Raw genomic sequence first — 20756 nt, 5'->3', positions numbered from 1 at the left:
TACTTTGCACATGTATAACTAATTGAATGTACTATAAAATGCACCTTACCATTGCTAATTTGCACATGTGCTGGAAAATGAGTTTTAACTGGTATACGATATTATAGAGCCGGATGTAATTCAATGATGTATATGTATTTTTATGAATTGTTGCTATATGGTTATATTCATATACCGAATAAAGCACTTTCAAACGAAACGCATGGGAACGCCATGCACCACCCATGGTACGCCACCATGGCGCTAAGTAATGCACAGCAGCGCTATGCTTTGCTGTACTTTCAAGTGTTTTCCAGCATCAAACAAGTTTAACGCTGGAAATTAAGGGGCATATTTACAATATTTTGGCACACAGCCATGCCGCAAGCCTTCTAGCTGTGTTGCCGCCTTATGTAAAAAAAAAACGGTCAGGAATGCACTGTATCTACAAGATACTGACCATTCCTGTCCTTTCTGTGAGTGCTAGAGCTCTAACTGCAGCAGAGCACCAACGCAAAACCCCTCACACCACATGGTGCAAGGGTGTCTGTGTTGTTGGCACGATTGCGTTGTGTGCAGAAAGTGACAGCATTCTACACAAAAACAATCAAAGGAGGCATTTTCCTCGCTCTATGTGTGCTGGAGAATGCAGCACACGTGAAAAGATGAAAAAACAAGGAGAAATGTAAACATTTCTCCTTGTTACCCCTGCTTTGGGAAGGGGTTCGTTTTGTAGTTTTAACACCCCTTCCACACATAGTAAGGCATTGCCTTATTCCATATTTTCAAGGCAATGAAAAGTCATGCAGGGTAGCTTTGCATGGCCTTGTAAATATGGGCCGGCACACTGCACCTCCAGAGCGTCACAAAAGTGACCTCCGGCAGCGTAAAAGTGCAGCAGGGGCATTGTAAATATGCCCCATAATCAGTAAAAAATGAAATAGCATCGTTTTGCATCATTTTTGTGACACAAACATAGTGCTAAAACTTAGTAAATATACCCCTTAATGTCTTGGCATCAGCAAGGGCGCCAAATTTATCTCTGCCCAGAGCACTATCTTAATGAAGGCCTGCTCTGTACTTCGGTCTACATGTGACTGCTAGCACCAGCAGCTCACGACAGATATTGTAAGGGAAAAGTCCATTGTTGTTTAGGTAAACTCATCTCTGTTTGGAAGTAATATGCAACAAGTTTCTACTATAATGGTATCAATTGCAAATGCCAGAAAAATCATGTTATTTGTTGTCACTTGTGTAGAGCGCAACTGCCACAGGCGTGAGAGTGGATGGAACTCTTTGTTTGACTGGAATAATTATGTGGTTCTAGAAAGACCTACATAGAAAGAGTTAGCTGAAATGCCTGAGCTCCCGACACCTGATCTGGTGGTGTTGCGTTCAACGTGATCATGCTCAATCACATAGGTGATGCTTCACGCAACCTTGCTTTATTTTACCTGAAAGTTGTTACCTTCTTGTCTGGAAGATACATTATCTTGGTTTGCATTGGGGTTTAAATGTTTTGTAGTTGATGGCTTTTTTTCTCAGTGGTTGCATAGGTATCACATAGGGGCTGAAAATGTGAAAGACCTATGTTTTTACGACCTTCCGAAACCTAGGTATTTTTTGTACTTTCTTTATGGGGGATGTGAGTTCAAATCTTGCTGGCCGAGATTGCAAACGTGTGCCTTGGTAGTCAGATTTTGCTGAAACTGGCATTTCTGCTATAGAAGTGGTTAGGAACATATACTTTGCCTAGAGTGGTGGGTCTTGAATCTTTGTTTTAGGAATATTTGTACTTTTCTGTAAATCGCTTGTTCTGTTATGCACAATGTTGTGAACTTGATCTAGCTTGACACTTGGAGCCAGTACAAGCTTATAAGGACAAACGTATTATGGTCCACTGAGTTTTGATCCATTTGTTATTTATTAAGGATACTTTTCTAGGCTCCTAGGTACAGTTTATTCATGTAAACCAAATAATGGAGCACAAGATTAGTTGTTGTGAAGGTAATCTACGTAGGGAAGAATCCTTATTTAAGATTCTGAGCATACTTGTTAACAATTTTTGTACAGCTCTCTTTGCTGCTCAAGAATAGGATCTGCTTCTAGGATGACTCCAACTATTTATTCCATTCCAATAATACTAAATATAAGGGACTGTTCTTGTCTAACTCATCAAATCAGCAAAGTTCAGACAAAAAAAAAACAAATAGCTAAATTCCAGGGTTCTCTAGATTTCCACCTTTCTACTCAGACTTGTGTTAAAATGCTGTCAGATTGAATCAGCACTGTGCACAGATGTCCTGCAAAGAGTGCAACATTTTTTTAAACACAGCAAGGGCAGGCAGTTATTATAAATCATGCATATATATGTTTTAAAATCATGGCAAGAAATGTTGAGGAGGGCTCACAATTATATTATATGTGTATCGAAGAGAACTATTCAAAAATGGATTGCAGCGCGGTCGTTTGCCATTTTATCATCTGTCTGAAATCTCTGTACTTTGCTTGAACAAGGCCTCAGCAAAAACAATCACATTCATACCTTGCGCCTCGTATCGGGGCTTAAATTTCACTATGAAGGATTTTGGTGTGCCGTGGGGTGTGTAGATGTTCACAAGTGTGTTCTTGTTCAATCTCATGTCAAAGGGTGTTTTGCACTTTGCAGTCACCTTGTTGATAAAGGTGATTGACATTAGCTATCCCTCCAGTGGATACGCTGCATCACACTGACAAACCCCACACTAGAGAAAACATCTGTGATTGTTGAACTTCTCTGAGATATGGCTGCCTTCCGTTTAACAGTAACACTCCATGCAGACCATCATATTCTTTGGAGTCTTGGCATCATCTTTCTGAAGCTTAAAGGTTACTCTATTTCATTTTGCAATTGTAAACCCACTGCAGCTTCTACTTGTGCATTTGGCGACATCTTTGTTGAAAAAAAGTAATGCAGACCCTAATATTCTTTCTCACTACCAACAGATTTCCTTCTTTCCACCCCAACTAATACTGTGAAATCACCTATTGCCCAGGGTTTACTTTGAAGATTATGCTTCTCTCTCCGCATGCCTCTTAGACAGACATAAAACCCACTCTCCCAGAAGAAAATTCATAACCATGGTCAATGCAGGAATCTTTACTCTTGGTTAGTATCTCATCGAGCCTTTTACTGAACATTTATATTATTTCACATAATCGTTTATGCAAGCTAATGACACTCTGATTGCCCTGCGTTTGAACCGTGATCTGGGGCAGGTTCACTGACACAATATCGTGTTAAAAAATATTGCTGGAAAAAATATAGTGTCAAAAATATCGTTTACCACAATATCGTGCTCCTATACCAAGTACCACTAAAGGGGAGCACTTGAGCTTCTTCAATTAAAAAAGAAAAACAATTATTCACGTATACTTCATTCCCAATAATCTAATTTTCAAATTTGTCCTTAAATGAGTGTCGGCCACAAAAGGAGACTCAGATGTTGGTTAAAAAAGAAGTTCAATCTTTCCCTCACCAATGACCCTCACATCGCAAAAACCAACCTCCACGAAGGAATGAAAGCCGTCGCCGACTGGATGAAGAACAGCCGACTGAAACTGAACTCAGACAAGACCGAGGTCCTCATCCTCTGCTCCACCCCATCAGCCTGGGACAACTCCTGGTGGCCGACAACACTGAGAACAGCCCCAACACCCACCGACCACACACGAACCTAGGGGTAATCCTTGACTCCACCCTATCCATGACTAAGCAGGTCAATGCCATCTCCTCATCCTGCTTCAACACCCTCCGAATACTGTGCAGGATCTTCAAGGGGATCCCCACCGAAACAAGATGAACGGTCACACAGGCCCTCGTCACCAGCAGGCTGGACTACGGAAACGCCCTCTACGCAGGAACTTAGGCCAAGCTCCTGAGATGACTGCATTGCATCCAGAACGCCTCGGCACGTATGATCCTCGATATCCCCCGCCGAAGCCACATCACACCCCACCTGAGAGACCTGCACTGGCTCCCCGTCAACCAGAGGATCACCTTCAAGCTCCTCATCCACGCACACAAAGCTCTCCATAACACCTGACCAGCATACCTTAACAGACGACTCTGTTTCTACACCCCCACCCACCAGCTCAGCTCCGCCGACCTCGCCCTCGCCACAATCCGAAGAACGACCTCTGGCGGCAGATCCTTCTCCCACCTCGCCGCCACGACCTGGAACACCCTCACCACCAACCTACGGCAGACCCAAGACCTACTGGCCTTCAGAAGACTCCTCAAGACCTGGCTCTTCGATCAGTAGCAGCACCCCCCCACCCCAGCACCTTGAGACCCTCACGGGTATGTAGTGCGCTCTATAAGTGAACTGATTGATTGATTGATCTTTATTCTCATTTCCACTCCATTGAGATCAGACAACAACAGCCCAATCAACTCATTTCACCCTCATCTGGGACCTCATCAGGACTGTAAGATACCTATATATTTTTACAAAAGGACATCCCGAACACCCAATATTTACACATTAAAAACAGCACTACATTATCATTATGGAATCTTAAATTTAAACATTGTATAATTTCAAAAATCATATTTAATAATGATATACATACTTGATCAACTTGTAATAATATCAAATCAATCTTAAAATGCCGGTAGGGAATCCCTTATACCTATTCTAATATTTTTTAATATTCCATATTTGTAGACCAATTTGTAATCATTTTGAATCTGAATATTAAATTAAATACTCCAAATATCACCATTGTCAGTATAGTTTATGAAATATTGAACTTCACCCCATTGATTTTATCTAACAGACCCCAAAATAAAGGAACATACATACTTACGTACTGTTCTCTATATGTCTGTTCATCAAACAGTGTCTTGTATTTGGCTCTGGATTAAAAGATTTATAGGTGTGTAAACAATCCTGTAATACAGACAATAATATTGTCCACATTTCTGTTACTTATTGTGAAATAAATACAAATAGTCTTAAAATTATCATGTCTAATATAAAATCAATTAAACTCTCATAATTGTCTATAAAATCAACATAATTTCTTCTAAATGTCTACATATATTAATACATATTCTGATACATCCTCCATATTTGTGAAAGCTACACTTCCACAAAATCTTACAATCCTCCAAGCCCTGTCCATCACCTCCGCATAACTAAGAATTAAACATGACTGTGTTTATGTAGTAGTTGCATCAAGCATTCTCTTAGCAATATAATTAGTTTAAAACCACCAAGTGACGATCACTCAAACAATGCAAATAGTAATATCTGACCCCACTAAGTGATTATCCCACTAACAACCCACACGCTTATTTCATATTATAAAACTCATGTTTAAATTCAATCCCTGCATAAGCACAAACTGAAAAATAACTGGGTTTCAAATCAATGATATACCCTCACGGTTAACAACCATTACCTGTGGTTCAAACCATTTCAGAGTGTCTCACCATTCAGCCTGGTTGTAAAAGGCCACCATCTTGTTAAGAGCACTGTCATGAAGGCCATCTTAATCACCTGTTGGTCCCGTAAACTCTACAGCGATGACTTTTAACAGAACTCTCAGACCGCCTTATTGTAGTGTCACATCAATTAGAGATGGAGCATAAAATTAGACCATTTTGACTCTAAAATCCTATTGGAATCAGTTTTTACATCTTACTGAGAACACTCCTATAAAGGCCATCCCAATCACCTATTATTCTTGTAAACTATGTAATGATGACTCTTAACACAACTCTCAGACCGCTATATTGAAGTGTCACATCGATTAGCGATGGAACATATTCTTGGACCAATCCGACACTAAAATCCTATTGGAATATTTTTTTGTATGGAATGAAAAGGAATTGATCTAAAGAATATAATATAAATAGACATGTTATTAAACGCCCTATTATCACAGCAATTTTAATCACCTAATAGTCCAGCCACACCTAGTGCTTTTTCAGAAATGCAGTGTTGGAGTGTTCCATCAATTCCACATCTGGTTTGGAAAACAGAATGTTTTCTTTAGATAACCCTCATCCACTAGGGTTTCCCCTTGGTGGCATGCTTCATCATTCGGTCATTCCTGTTCTCCTACAGAACAGGGTGTGCTGCGACCTATGAGTTACATGGAATCTATTTTAGGTGCTTCTTAATAGATGAATAAAGATGTAAAGAATAGAAGTGTTTTTTTGTGGAACATTAAAAATACCTGCCTAGTAGGAAAAAATACTTTATTCATAAATCCAGTCGGTCTGGTTAATAACCGGGAAAGAAATGAAACTCAATGGAATAATGTTCCTGAGTTTCAAAGGTCTACATGTTTCAAGCCCTACCCCAAGGCTTTTCATCAGGACCAAGGATTTATACTCCCTGAGACCACTCCTATAAACACTCTAGTTGCGAAACAACTGCAAGCTTTAGGAAAGTAAATATACATACAGCATCATTTTGGTGTTATGCCTGAATGGTCTGTAATTATACAAAGTGATAGTCCACCAAGATTTCTAGCTGTGTTGCAAATTCTATACATACTGTTGTATAGAGAAGTTCATGTACATTGAATGGATTTGTAAACATCACCTCCGTGTACAACTTGTGATACTTTAAAAAGCTCATACAGGTAAACACTTTTAGTGCAACCAAAAACTTGGAGCTCGTCACACCTGAGCACACACACCAAAACATAGATATGGTAGATAAAAGGCTGAAAATATATATAATCATCCAGGACAGGAAATCAAAACATATCTGTGTATGTATATGTATATAAATATTACTACTTCAGATATATAAACTACATTACTGCGCACAGATTTAAAAGAGTACAGCAATTATTATATTGCACAATGTTGCACACATATATAAAACTACCATGGTGATACTAAAATGCATCACCCTATACAAATATACCACTGTAGTGGAAATATGGTAACGTGTGTAAACTTGTGTAATAGTACTTCACTTCATCATCATATTGTGCAGGCATACAATAAATGTCAGTCTTACCCCTTAAACACACACAAACAATACTCTTTCATATATATCATGCATTTCACTGCATGGCACGCAATGCTGTGATATTTGCATCACATAGCACAGATACACTGGGCCTCATTTACAATATCTTGATGCACAGCAGTGCAAAAAGCCTTCAGGCTGCGGTGCAGTGCATCAGAATAAAAGGGCCGGAATGCACCGTATCTACAAGATGCAGAAAATTCTTGTCCTTCTCCCCTGTGCCGGTGCACAAATAGCAGCCGTGCGCCAGCGCAGAAAACCCTTATGTCATTTTACCAGGGTGCCTGCGTTGTGGGGATGATTATTTTTGTGCAGGAAGGGACACCTTCCTGTACAAAAATAATAATTGATGGCCTTTTCCTCTTTATATGAGTGCTTCATTCTGCAGCACGCATAGAAAGAGGAAAAATGGGGAAAAATATAAGTATTTCCACCACTCCTATGCCTTCCCTGGGGAGGTGTAGTATTCTGACACATTCTCAGCTTTACAAAACATTGTACATCTGAAAATATGTCAGGTTCCATGTATTTTGCGTGGAAACATAAAACACCAAGACCCATGGAAGGCCCTTTTCACACAGAGTAATGCATGAAACAGTCCCATATCTTCAAGGCCTTGAAAAGTCACTCAGGGTGAATATAAACGTGGCCTTGAAATTATGGGCAAGCCCATTGCGCAGCCGGTGCTTCAAAATAAGTGACGCACTGGCGGTGCAGTAGGCTTGTAAATGAGGCCTTCAGATTCTATTGGCGCACACAGGCATTTTTCAGTTAAACCAGAGTGCATCAACAGTACATGCATGACGAGCGGTAGATGCAGGTGCAGGGTTGGCCTGTTTTACACATAGTTCTGCAAATTGCAGTACTTGGCATTCCGGCAGCAGTCGCTTGAGGTGCACTGGCTGGAGTCTTCCCAGGCATGTTCATTCTGGCGCTCTGCCTTCTTCGATGGACTTTCTAGCAGGAGCTTAAAATGGAGGACAGACCGTCCATGGCAGTGAAAGTTGCTCTGTGAACTAACACCTCAGTCAAGAAATACAAGCAATAGAGGTGGGAGTGGGTGGGTGACTGTCCACGGTGGAATCTGTATTTATACACAAGCTGCATAGAGCTTCTTTTCTAGCTAGTCAAATGCATGAAAATCACCATAAAGTAGTGCCAGACTACGAACCAGCACATGATCCTTAAATTGTGTGTGTAACCCATTCTGTCCCCAGGCATTGTGGAATTGTAAATAGTACCCTACCATAGGCAGAACACAATAACGGTTTTAATGCATCACACTAAACAGATACGCAACACTACTTCATCAGCACTGCAGCACACTGAAACGGCACAGAATTCCAATACTGCTTCAATTATATGGCATCACACTAAATAGTTATGCAATACTTCTTCCGTTATAGTGCATTACACTGCACATGCATCCATTTTCCATCTGCTTTAGGGTATCATACATTGTACCGTGAGCTGATACACTTCACAATTGTTATATACTTTGATTGTCACAAGAGCTGAGTGCATGTTTTCTGATTTAAATACCACTGAGATGACACAAACTGCGCTGTATGGCTGATTCTCCTATTTTCTTTCACAGACCCCAGAAACAGAGGAGGAGACCTCCGGTGAAGCGGCTGTACAAAATGAAGCCTGTCCCACTTCCACAGCCACGGTAGAGCTGGAAACCAGCGCATCAACCCCAGAAACCGACGAGGATTACTTCGAGACCCAGTCCCACCAGAGCGAAAGTACTTCCGAGGTCAGGACAGAGGCCTTTGAAAGTGCTTCCGATGCAGAGTCAATCACCAACGAGGAGGTCTGTTCCAAGCTGGCATGTGAAGAGAAAAACAGCATATACTGTGAACCACAGGCTTCCCCTGCTCAGAAAACACTTAGCTGGCCGAGGGACGCAAACTCAAACAACCAAGGTCAGGCTCCCACTGATCCAGGAACTAATCAGTTTGCAAGGGTCACAGACCAACGAGGAGAGGGCCAGCCTGAAGCCTCTGCTGCCCTTGAGGCAGATTCCAACAGTCCCCTTGAAAGGACACAGACTTCAACTCTGAGCGGCGGGGAGGAGCCAACTTTAACCACAGATGTGTCTATCACAGACTCCGAGCCAGCCCAGGAGACAGGTACAGACACAGACCATCAGCATGTAGGGCGCGCAGCAGAGGCTGATCCCCTTGAAGTGGTCGGAGGAGGCTGCCACGTTGGCTTGGACGGCGTTGAAGCATGGCTGCCAGAATGGACGACCAGAGCCGCCGAGGTCAATAGCACTTCTCATTTGCAATCAAAGTCTGACGACTGCTTGCTTTGTAGCAGGACTGAAAGTCTTTCCTCATTTCCCAAGAACGAATCCCACTACAGTTTGCCTGATCTTCATTTTGAAGAGAAGGGCAAAATTGGAAGCAATCAGGGTCCCCTCCTGAATTGTGATGTGCAGTTTGTGCTAACCCGAAGCAAAAACTGTAGCCGACACAACTCCATAAGACGTGAAGAGATTGCCTTTGCATGGCCCTTGAAGACGGCCCAGCTTGATTCTCAGATTGGTCAGCGCTGCCAGAACTTAAAACCCAGTGGGATTACAAGAGCAAAATCATGGATTAGTACTCCAGAAAACATTAGCCTCCAAGGTGAAAGGGAGAATGAAACCACTATTAACTACTTTCTTCAGAAGAGTAAACTTAGAGAGTCTGGTTCAAAAGGGCAACTGCCAAAAAGACACCTAGAGCACCCTCTGCATCGCAGAGAGCACCGTGAGAGTGCATCTGGGAACGGTAAGGAAGCTAGAGAAGGCGAGGTCCTGGGAGAGGGTCTCATAACTCTCCAGGATTCCATCTGGACAAGACAGCTTCCCCTTCAGAAAACTACAAGTGACCTTAACAAAAAGACAGCCAGAACATTCGTGCCTACTGATATTTGTTCATCAGGAGCTCTAAATAATGAGCCGTCAAATAAATCCTCAAAGGAAATTAACTTCCCGTTGCTGCCCACTAGTAAGGAAACTTTTAGAGGAATTCTGCCAACGAATGAACCTGAGTCAGAAACTCATTTTGGGGGCTCTGGTTCATACACGCACCTGAACACCTGGGCAGGTGAAATTGCCCCTTTAACAGAAAAAGACAAAGGGAACCATAGTCATTCCACTAATTGTATCCACAGCGGGCCCTTAACGTTTGTCACTGACTCAGAAGTCAGAGTGCCATCATCACCGACGGATACAAGCAAACAGAAAGATGAGCTCACTGATCGGGGATCAAGAAAAACACTGAAAGGCCTGGTACTGCTTACAAATTCAAGAACTGAATGGACAACAAAATCAGAAGTTCTGCCACAGCAAACTCCTAAATGCACAGACCTTCCTGTGGACGAGAATCAGGAGCGAGCTTCACCCAATGTGTCCAATTGTCCTCTGGAAACCAAGGCTGAATCCTACATTCCAGAAACCCAGAGCAAGGGGCACAAGACAGACTCAAGGGGCCATCTTGCATTGAAACCCCCTTTAATTATTGTCTCCATTGAACAAACAGGAGCTCAGGCAGAAAGACAGTCGGGTGGAGCATCTGTATCAGAGACATTGGATGCCCGTGGTGGATTGGAAAGTGAACAACCTGCCCTTGTTAATGACAACAACCAAATATGGGCAGATGGCACGTCAACCACCAAGCATGATGTATGTGTGTCATACTCGGATACGCTGAAAGCATATCCTGACAGTGTAGCACCTAGAGAAGAACCATTTTCCTTGAGTGAGGATGGACAACAAGAGCTTGCCTTGTTAACTTCTCCCAGTGTGCAATCTTTGATGAGGGGACCAGTGAGTGAGGCAAAATCACAACCAGTGACTCATTCCAAGGAACCAATTTCGATCAAACTGATCTCCAACCCCCATTATAGTTTTCTAGAGACTTCACAGGAATTTTCTGAGCACATCTCTCCAGATGAAGGTTCATGGGTGGAGTCCACGAATTTAGCACTGGACACAAAGGATGAAAAGGTGGGGAGAGCAGTATTTCCAGGAAATGAATATCTCACTGAAGTTTTTGAAGGAGCAGGTACACTCAGGTTGGAAATAAGGCCTCTCAGTAACTTGGAAGAAAATCACAAGGACAAAAATGGAAATGTGTCCAGATTGGAGGAGAATTGTGAAGACAGTGTTGAAAGTGAAAAGCCAGAAAGCTCTCATTCATCAGAGGCTGTCTTAGATCATGTTAATGAAACACTTGATATAGAAAACTCTGACCAAATGGTGGCTGACATCAACAACTCTGATAATGAGCAGCTTTTGAACATGGCAGAGGTCACAGATAGACCAGTACTTATTGAGAGACCCACTACACCCACAATGGTTCTCGATAACATAAGCACTGGCAGTACTAATAGTGAGGATTTGGAGGATAATAGCAAGCGTCTGCTAGGAAGCAACAGCAGCCTCTACAAGGCGGTGCAAAAGCCTCTGAACAATGGCACAGCTGGGAAGCCCTCCAAGTTCTTAGCTTTCCCAAAAATTACTTCATTCAAGAAGAACAAGACGCTATTTACAGAAGACCCAGATCATCAAAAGCAAAATATCAAACATAAAGAATTAGAGACCAAGAAGGATGAAAATGAAAATGAGTCATTAAGACCCACAGGAAAGCATATTCGAAATACATTATCCCCAGCATCCAATCCAGTAAATCGCAAATTTAGCACCAAGGTAGAATACAGCATCTCAGAAAATTCAGATGATGATGATTTTTTTGAGAAAAGTACTTTTTTTAACAGAAGTATGAGAAAAGCCTCTGGACCTGGAAGAATAGACATTGATGAATTTGTTACTACTAAATCTCTTGAAAATGTGGCCTCTGGTGCAAATGATCTGGATGAGCATGAGGAGACTGAGGAGCAAAGTAATAAATCCTCTGATGAGACTATCGACCGCCGAAGAAGCAAAATATCAGATGGCCGAAAGTTTAAGGTACGGTTGGCACTAGCACAAAGATCCTTCTCAAGTTTCTTTGATTCCAAATCCCTGGAGAAGGAGAATGCAGACCAGGAAGGGTCCAAAGGATCTCTCAAAGTTGAGAAGAACAGAGGAAAGCTACGCCAGTCTTCATGGAAAACCTTACGAAAGAGCAAGGAATATGAGGCATCAAAAAAGCTAAGCCCTGTAAGTTTGTCAGCACCACAAGAAGGTCTCCAGTCTCCAACATCTCAGCAGCAGGACCCAGGTGACCCATTAAGGCGATTGTCAAAAGAAAAAATAGAAACTGAAAATGGTCACAGTTTGACAGGGTCCAATGACTCTCATGGAACATCCACAGAGTTTGTAATTTCACATCAAAAAGTTGGGTCGAACTTTGGCATATCTTCAGAGGATGCAAAAAAGGAAACACCGCTCAATGAACAAACTTTAATGTCTTTTTTTTCGTATGACTCAGAGCTCCCAGACAAACCTCAAAACAGCTTAGATTTGCCACCCGAGGAATCTGGAATAATGTCTCCCATCAGTTCAAGTGACTATGATTCAAATTTAAATCAGTTACCGCCTTGTAGCCCTCAAATATGCTCAACTACTGAAGAAAGAGATGGCCCCACCAAACCCATGAGCCCCAAGCCCCAGAGCCCCATGCCAAGTTCCCAACGCAAATGTTTCCGTTACAGCCGGACTACTGCCACCTCAATGACTTCTCTTGGATGGAGCTCCGCCTTTGAAGTCTTTTCTGAGGCACCTGAAAGACCAAAGAGTTTAAAGCCCAGATCAAACTTAATGCTTTCTGTAAACTCTTTGGATATCGACTACCAGAAGGAAGACAGTGGTATTAGCAGCCAATCACAAACTAGCCTCATCACAGAGTCTTCTGTCAGTGATATTCCAAAGGACGAGGTAAGCATTTACTGCAAATAAACTCTATATGTTCATGTATTAGAAAAACTAATTGACAAGCTCGCTCATTGGTCAATGGCCAGCTTTGTCCTCATTCTTTAACCCCCAATCTAGGGTATTCATTTCAAGTTTCACTATCTTGGGGCAAAGGTAATTCTCTTGGGGTGACTCACATTTCCACCTTTAACATTCCGAATAAAACAAAATCTGCCAAACTGTGGTTCTACCTGTCAGCAGGTAATCCAAACAAGTTTTTTGAAGGGATTGGAGGAATGCCTCGAATGTGTTGTTTTGTTAATTCACTGGTCCAGCTTTGGCGACTCTGCTCTAGATGCAGAAGGGTGACAGATGGGGTTGGATGCACAATGAAACTCTGTCCTGGATTTCCATGACCTCTAGACTTACGAGTGGTCTCTGTGCACTGGAAGAAGTTACCTATGTGATAAATTCTCAAATATCAGCCTTTATCACAAATTTCTTAGATCATCCTAAACTAACTGCACATATATGAACCAAGATATACTACCTGATTATTGTATAACAAATACCGTTCTACAAAAATATCATAGACTATTTACTACCACCATATCAGGAACCTATCTATAAATAGGTAAGTATATATTCAGTATACCTAACTACACATATATGTACGGTAAAAATATAGCTTCAAAGTATGTAGGGGGATGAAGGTCCCACCCTATGATTTTTCCATCATAATTACAAAGCTGGCCCAGGTTACATTATGTATGAATATGAGGCTGCTAAAGGCCATCAAAGATAAAAGGCATATTACGCCACCAAAGACAACAGATATACTAGTTAGCCTTGATGGACTGTAACGGTTTTCAATTCTGGTCCTAAATATGTGTTATCACCAGCTAGCACTACATGCTGGATCCTCATATACAATCAAATTCCCCAGCTACAGTGAGTTGCTTCGCTGCAAGATGCCAACCTTTGAAATCTCTTCATGAGCCTTAGTTTTTCAAAACACCATCAAAGACGTCCATTCAGAATGATATGTTGTTCCCTGTGGTCAGTTGCTCCTGAACACACAGATAATTTTAAAGCCTCTAGGTAGCAATGCAGTTGCTTCACTTATGTTTCATTGGCCTGGCTTTTTTCACAGCAAATTCTAGATATAGGGGATTCAGGCAGGTAAATACCACACTAATTAGGGGATCGTGAGAGACTAGAAAGACTATTATAGCAAAGCAAGATTAAACAAGAAGAAGCATTTTTACAGACTCTCATGAAGAGTACTGGCAGAGGGCATGTGGACATGGGAAAAATGTTTGTCGGAATGATAGATTTCAATTCTTTCTGTGTAACTGTATGAATACAACTTAGTTAAAGCCAGTGAGTGACAATGCACAAAATGGAGTTGAGCACATATGTCAAAGGCCTGAAAAGCAGACAATATGGGCAACATCAGTTTGCATGGTGAAGAACGGCACCAGAGTCCGCTCGTACACGAGGAAGATTAAACGAACAAACATCATGAAACCACACTGACATGCTTTCTATGTATCAGTTAAGAAGAGGTAGAAACATATACCATGGAATGTGATGGTGTGGGCATCCCATTCAGATCTATTAGTATGCAGATACTAGCGGCCACCTAAGAGGATGTCACTGAAGTTAAGATGGCGTCCACCGTGTTGGGAGGAAGTCGTGAAGGGCACACCTGCACTGCATTGAGTTCACTATGTGGGACATTACATCGTGTACTCTACTTCATAGTCACTAGATCATGGGCCACCAGGGCCGGATTGGCCGTAGCGGGTAGCGGGCATCAGGCGTTTTCCCGGGAGGCTAGAAGGGTGGGGGCCGTTTTTGCAGCAGTGGAGGCCGTTTTTTGTTACTTGGGGCCGGTTTTGAAGCAGTGCTTCAAGATTGGTCACCAGTAATAAAAATAGCAGTGCTACACACTTGCAGCCCCCCTCGCATCCCTGGGCTGGTCCTACAACATCGCCAGGGCTGCTTTGGGTTCCCTGCGAGACACTTTGATCCTCGTTATGAGTTAAGGGCTACATTTTGATCCGTGTACGTTTGCTCATTGATGGGAATTATGAGTTGGGTACTAATTATCAGACCCTCGCATTTTTCCCCTGATCAATTCCGCCAAATCTATTGGGGGTAAAAGACCTGTGCAAACGGCTAAACTTGCAGAATTCTGTAAGTTAAGAACCAATTCCAAACGTGAAGCCCGGTTTTCCTTTTAAAAACTTGGAATAGAAGGTATTTTCCACGCATGGTAAATACCTCACCCTGGGGTAATGGTATTTACCAAATTTGATAAATACCCCACCCTATTCTAACAGAATCGTAATGAGCTCTATATCATTAATGGTAAGTATTAAAATTCTGTTACAGCTAAGAGATTATTAAAAACAGTTAAGTACACTATAAACACAAAGGGCTTGATTAAGAGTTTGGCGGATGGGATACTCCATCACAAACGTGACGGATAACCTGTCCGCCATACTGTGAGTTTCATTATTATGCAATGGAATATAATAGAACTGATAGTATGGCGGACAAGTTATCCGTCACATTTGTGGCGAAGTATTCCATCCGCCAAGTTCATAATCAGGCCCTAAGTGTCTTTTCCTGAAATATATTGTTATTTAAAAATGTATGATAATGAATGAATGAGCGAATTTATTAATCAGTACAATTCTAAGAAAAAAGGTCTACTCATCAAAATAAATTGGAAAAAGGGTGTTCGGTGGGTAAGCTGTTTCTGAGGAAAATTATTGCATTTTACACTGTTTATTGATCATGTAGTAGGAATACATTAACACAAAATTTAAAAATTACTGTTAATATAAGGGCAACATTAAGATTATTTGTTTATTAATTTTTATTAGTATAAATAATTACTACATTCAACATTCTCAATACACAGAGTTTCTAGGGTTTCAAAGGTACTGTGTCACCTCAGCATTGAGGTATCATTGTAAGCAATATTGTAACTACGTACATTCTGAAATATGGTTGCAGTGCTTTCAAGAGTCCACTGTGTGACTGATGACATATTCATACATGCCAGCACCTGCCAGGAACATCACCAATGGGTGAGGACAACCTTCCAAAGGTGGACAGAACTTGATCTCACATTCCACAAGGATTTTTTGGGCATATATTCTCAACAGTATTGATCTAAGTGAATCCAAAAAAAGTAAAGGGCATCAAGATTACCTAACATATCAGAAACCAATGCTTCCTGGGCATGACCAACTATTGAGGAAGCTTTATTCATCCTCAGGGTGTGCCACTCAATATCAATCATTTTTAGATACCATCACTAATCTAACATTAGCACACTCTAGAACGATCTTTCTGGGAGATTTCAATCTGTGGGAGAATGGGAATTTGAGCAACCATTGGAGAGATTTGAATCACACCTGTGTGAATCTTAGCCTTCAACAACTGGTTAAAACCCCCGCCCATCAGGGAGGACACACTCTTGACTTGCTGTTCGCCAGTCCATTAGAAACTGAAGTATTAAATATAACACCTCAAAATTGGACGGATCATTATTTAATTCACTTTAATGTTATGTTAATGTAGTAAATAGGTCCACGCTTGAAGGTAGTTTTCATGTAGTTTTATTGAGCAGATAAGTTAAGTCAGGTACAAGCTCAATAGGAGACTTAAGGGACCTAGGGGAGACTTAGTGGAGACCCCACCAGGAGCTCTTATCCAGGTGCTCAGCCCATCCAAACTGTCACTCTCCAGTCAGAGTACTAACATTCTGACTGCTGCATTTATGAACATTCTAAAGATGGTAGAAATGCATCACATTGGGAATGATAGGAGATTACATATCCCCCTTTCTTATATAAAATGTAAAAGTTAGAAACATCATTTTAGAAACAGAGAGATGAAATCAAGAAAAGTGAGCACAAGAAAGAAAGAATTAGCGAAATAGGAATTTTCGTCAGGAGTAAAACAACAAGAGGAAAGTAATAAGAGAATTGAATAAATATGTGAGAATTAGGAATTAAACAAAGGAACTAATAAGAAATCTAGAAATAGGAATAGAAGAATGGAATTAAAATTAGAAACCAAAGAATGGAATTAAATATACAAACCATCCTCCTTTCTTAATTAGCAGAAAAAAATAGATTAAATATGAGAAGCAACTCCATGCACACTTACTGGCCAGAATAGGAATGAATGGAGATTGAAAATTTTGAAATTATAGAATTCAGAAAAGTAGAAAAGAAGAATAAGTAGAAAAGAAGATGAGGAACAAAAAGAAGAAACCTCATCTAAACACCATTAACCTAAAACAAAATACAAATTAGTAATGTAAAGGTAATAGTGCAAGAAAAGTTTTCAAAATACGATAAAACAGAACATATTTAGCAATAAGTGCATGGGAGCACCTAAATAGAACTAAACTCAAGCTAAATATGATATTAATACAAAATCTCATTTGCACAGTGCATGAGAATGAGAATAGAACTTACAAGTGTTGCAAGTATCAAGACACAAAACTGTGAAAACACACAACAGAAATGAGTAGAATTTAAAACAAGAAAAGAAAAAAAAAATTAAACTTTTCAATAAATTCTATCAAAATAAGCACTAATAAAATCTATATGAGGTCCATGTGTGGACTAATGTAGTGCTGTTAGGAACTAAAGGACTATAATCCTTAGCAAAACACAGAGAAGCACAATTTCGTAGTAATCTGTGTATAGACACTATATGTGTACAGTTATAAACTAAAGGGAGTATAACTCTATATAAACTATAGACAAACTAAATCCAGTGAAATCTGTGTATGAACTACTGATGTGCACACCAGAAAATTAAAGAGACTAAAACCCTACATAACACAGAAAGAGTCTGTATATCAAAAACTGTCATGCAGCACTGAAAACTAAAAGGGACTGAAACCCTAAGTCATCCTCGTCGCCAAAATAATGTAGTAAATAGGTCCACGCTTGAAGGTAGTTTTCATGTAGTTTTATTGAGCAGATAAGTTAAGTCAGGTACAAGCTCAATAGGAGACTTAAGGGACCTAGGGGAGACTTAGTGGAGACCCCACCAGGAGCTCTTATCCAGGTGCTCAGCCCATCCAAACTGTCACTCTCCAGTCAGAGTACTAACATTCTGACTGCTGCATTTATGAACATTCTAAAGATGGTAGAAATGCATCACATTGGGAATGATAGGATATTACATATACCTTGCTCAGTGGATAACTCTAAACGCTCAGCGACCTACCGGAAAGGAAGGGAGTGGGCAAAATTAGGGAAGAATAGTGCTCATCCAACCCTCCCTAATGTAACATTTTTTGCCCCCTCCGTTACAGTAGTGGAGAATTACAGCACCTACTATAAATATATAACTGATGCTCTGGATCAGTTAATTCCGGTAAAGAAGCTAAAAATTGGAAATAAAATCACAGCACCCTGGTATAACGATAAACTGAAACAGCTACGCCTAATTTGCAAGAAGGCAGAGAGGAAATGGAGAAGGAAATACCTAGAGGTGAATAAGCAAGAACTGAGATTAGCCCAGATTAAATATAAGGAGCTTATTCTAGAGTGCGAGGCTAACTTTTACGCTAACTCTATTTCACAAGCATCTAATGGTACTAAAGCACTCTTTAAGATCGTTAGGGACCTCTCTGCTCCAACTAGCTTGAGTAATAAAGTGGTGGCTTTGCAGATATTATGCGATGAGATTGCCTTCCACTTTACTGACAAAGTGGCTAAAATTGTTGGTGCTTTTCAAGCCAACGATAACGTTGTCCAAGACAATTCTACACAGGGGGCGGAAGGGGATCTGGGGCAGCTAACCACTCTGGACAGCTTCCAGATTTTTACCAACCTCTCTTTTAACAGCTTGGCGCATAGTGTGACCTCAGGCTCTCCTCTTGACCCCTTGCCCCATAAAGTCTGGAAGACCTTCGGCCAAACAACCTTTCCCTGGCTGCGGCAGATATGTAATCAGTCACTTGAAGAAGGTACTGTTCCGGAGGGATGGAAGCAGGTGGTGGTGACACCCCTGATTAGGAAGCCCTCTTTGGATCGACAATTCCAGCAAGTTTCAGACCGATTTCTCTCCTCCCTTTTCCAATCAAAATCCTGGAAAAGGCTGTAAGTAAGATTTTATCCTGTTTTCTGGAGGATAATCAACTACTGGATAAGGACCAATTTGGGTTCCGGCCGGGTCATGGGACTGAGTCTGCTTTAACCACCATGCTGGACAACCTACGTATGCGGCCGACAACGGGAATGTCACTGTATTAGTGCTTCTCGATATGTCGGCCACATTCGACACGGTGAGCCACTCAATTCTAGTGGAAATACTGGAGAAGATTGGGGTAAAGAGATGGGCTCTGAAGTCGTTGCGGTCCTATCTGGCTGGGAGACAGCAGGTGGTAACTTTGACACCGTTCTCATCCTGCAAATCCCCGCTAATTTATGGGGTACCGCAGGGCTCTGCAATCCGCCCTATTCTCTTCAATATCTATTTGCAGCCTTCGTTTCCCATCATCAAATCGTTCGGAGTTGACCTGGTCAACTATGTGGACGATACGCAACTGGTGTTCTCCATGGAAGGAAAACATGCAGTTTCCATGGATGTGTTTCAGGAGTGTATGCGTCAGACTGCAGGGTGGTTACGGAGGAACTCCTTGTAGTTCAATGGAGGGAAAACTGAGGTGCTGTACCGCTCCTCTGCGAAGCTGCCTATACATATTCCTTTGGAGTTTAGGCTTACCCCTGAGGAGGAACCTTTGGTCCCTGTCAGTACGGTGCGTAATCTGGGGGTTCTGATAGATAAGAATCTCCAAATGGAATCACAGGCAAATAAGACAGCCAGTGTGTGCTTCGCTCTGATGCGCATGTTGCGTCAGATACTTACAATACTACCTAAGGACTTGCGCTCCCTTGTACTGAGAAGCACAGTGCTGAGCAGACATGACTACTGCAACTCCCTGTATCTGGGGGCTCCACAGTATATATTTCAGGAGTTGTAGAGAGTCCAGTCAACAGCAGCAAAATTGACGTTAAATAGGCAACGTAGGTCCTCCACTACTCTCGCTCTGAGAGATCTCCATTGGTTGCCTATTAAGGAAAGGGCTCACTTTAAATCACTCTGCCTGGTGCACAGAGCAGTACACGATCTGGGCCCTGTCCCATTACAGGAAAAGTTTACCTGGTACCTCCCCAAGAGGCAGCTCCGCTCCTCCAGTGCAAGTTTGCTGGCAATTCCTAGATTCAAGCGTTCTAGGATGGGGGGAGGGCTTTTAGCATGGCTGCTGCTCACCTTTGGAATGAGCTACCTCCGAGTATCAGGCAAATCAACTCCTTAACCGAGTTCAGAAAGAGCCTAAAAACTTGGCTCTTTCCCAAGGCGTGATCCCTCCTCTTTCAGTTTCTCTGAACCCCCCGCTTGACGGTTACTTCCTCTAGTCTGAGCGCCAGGATACCCGTAGGGTGGCAGTTTGCGCTATATAAGTACTTTTTACATTACATTACATTAAACCTGACTGTTCTCACAGAGTCCCTGAGTGATCTTATGAGAAAAACACGTAGTGGGGGTATGGCAAAAGAAGCATTCCAGAATTCCATAGAAACCCTGTAAGGAGGAACCACCAGGGATTAATCCGACTTGTGCTGCAATAACAAATTACTAGTGGGCATCTCCCACCTAGTAATGTGTACTATTGCCTATGTCAGGAGGCAACCTGTCTGGTCTGAGCAGTAGCATTTAAAAAATGAAGTAGGCCACCACAATACACTTTAACTGTTGAAACTGCTACATATGTCTCTAGGACCATCCTTTTCAAGTGGCAGTCCAACCACAGACTTGCTTCATGGTTCTGCGCTCACTATACA

The 20756-nt window shown here is 41.6% G+C and overlaps 1 protein-coding gene across 4 annotated transcripts in view; it reads left to right on the top strand.

The window, feature by feature from the left end:
- The window catches only part of ARHGEF4 (Rho guanine nucleotide exchange factor 4), a 639140-nt gene that overhangs the window by 243174 nt on the left and 375210 nt on the right, over positions 1–20756 (top strand). For all 4 annotated transcript variants that reach the window (XM_078666094.1, XM_078666093.1, XM_078666095.1 and 1 more), the window contains exon 2: positions 8614–12888. In XM_078666094.1, the coding sequence (XP_078522220.1) occupies positions 8614–12888 (4275 nt within the window). The remainder of the gene's footprint in view (positions 1–8613; positions 12889–20756) is intronic.

Source organism: Lissotriton helveticus, chromosome 11 (genome assembly GCF_964261635.1).
Source record: "Lissotriton helveticus chromosome 11, aLisHel1.1, whole genome shotgun sequence".
In the NCBI taxonomy this organism is placed as follows: Eukaryota; Metazoa; Chordata; class Amphibia; order Caudata; family Salamandridae; genus Lissotriton; species Lissotriton helveticus.
This window is presented reverse-complemented; position numbering and strand designations above follow the sequence as displayed.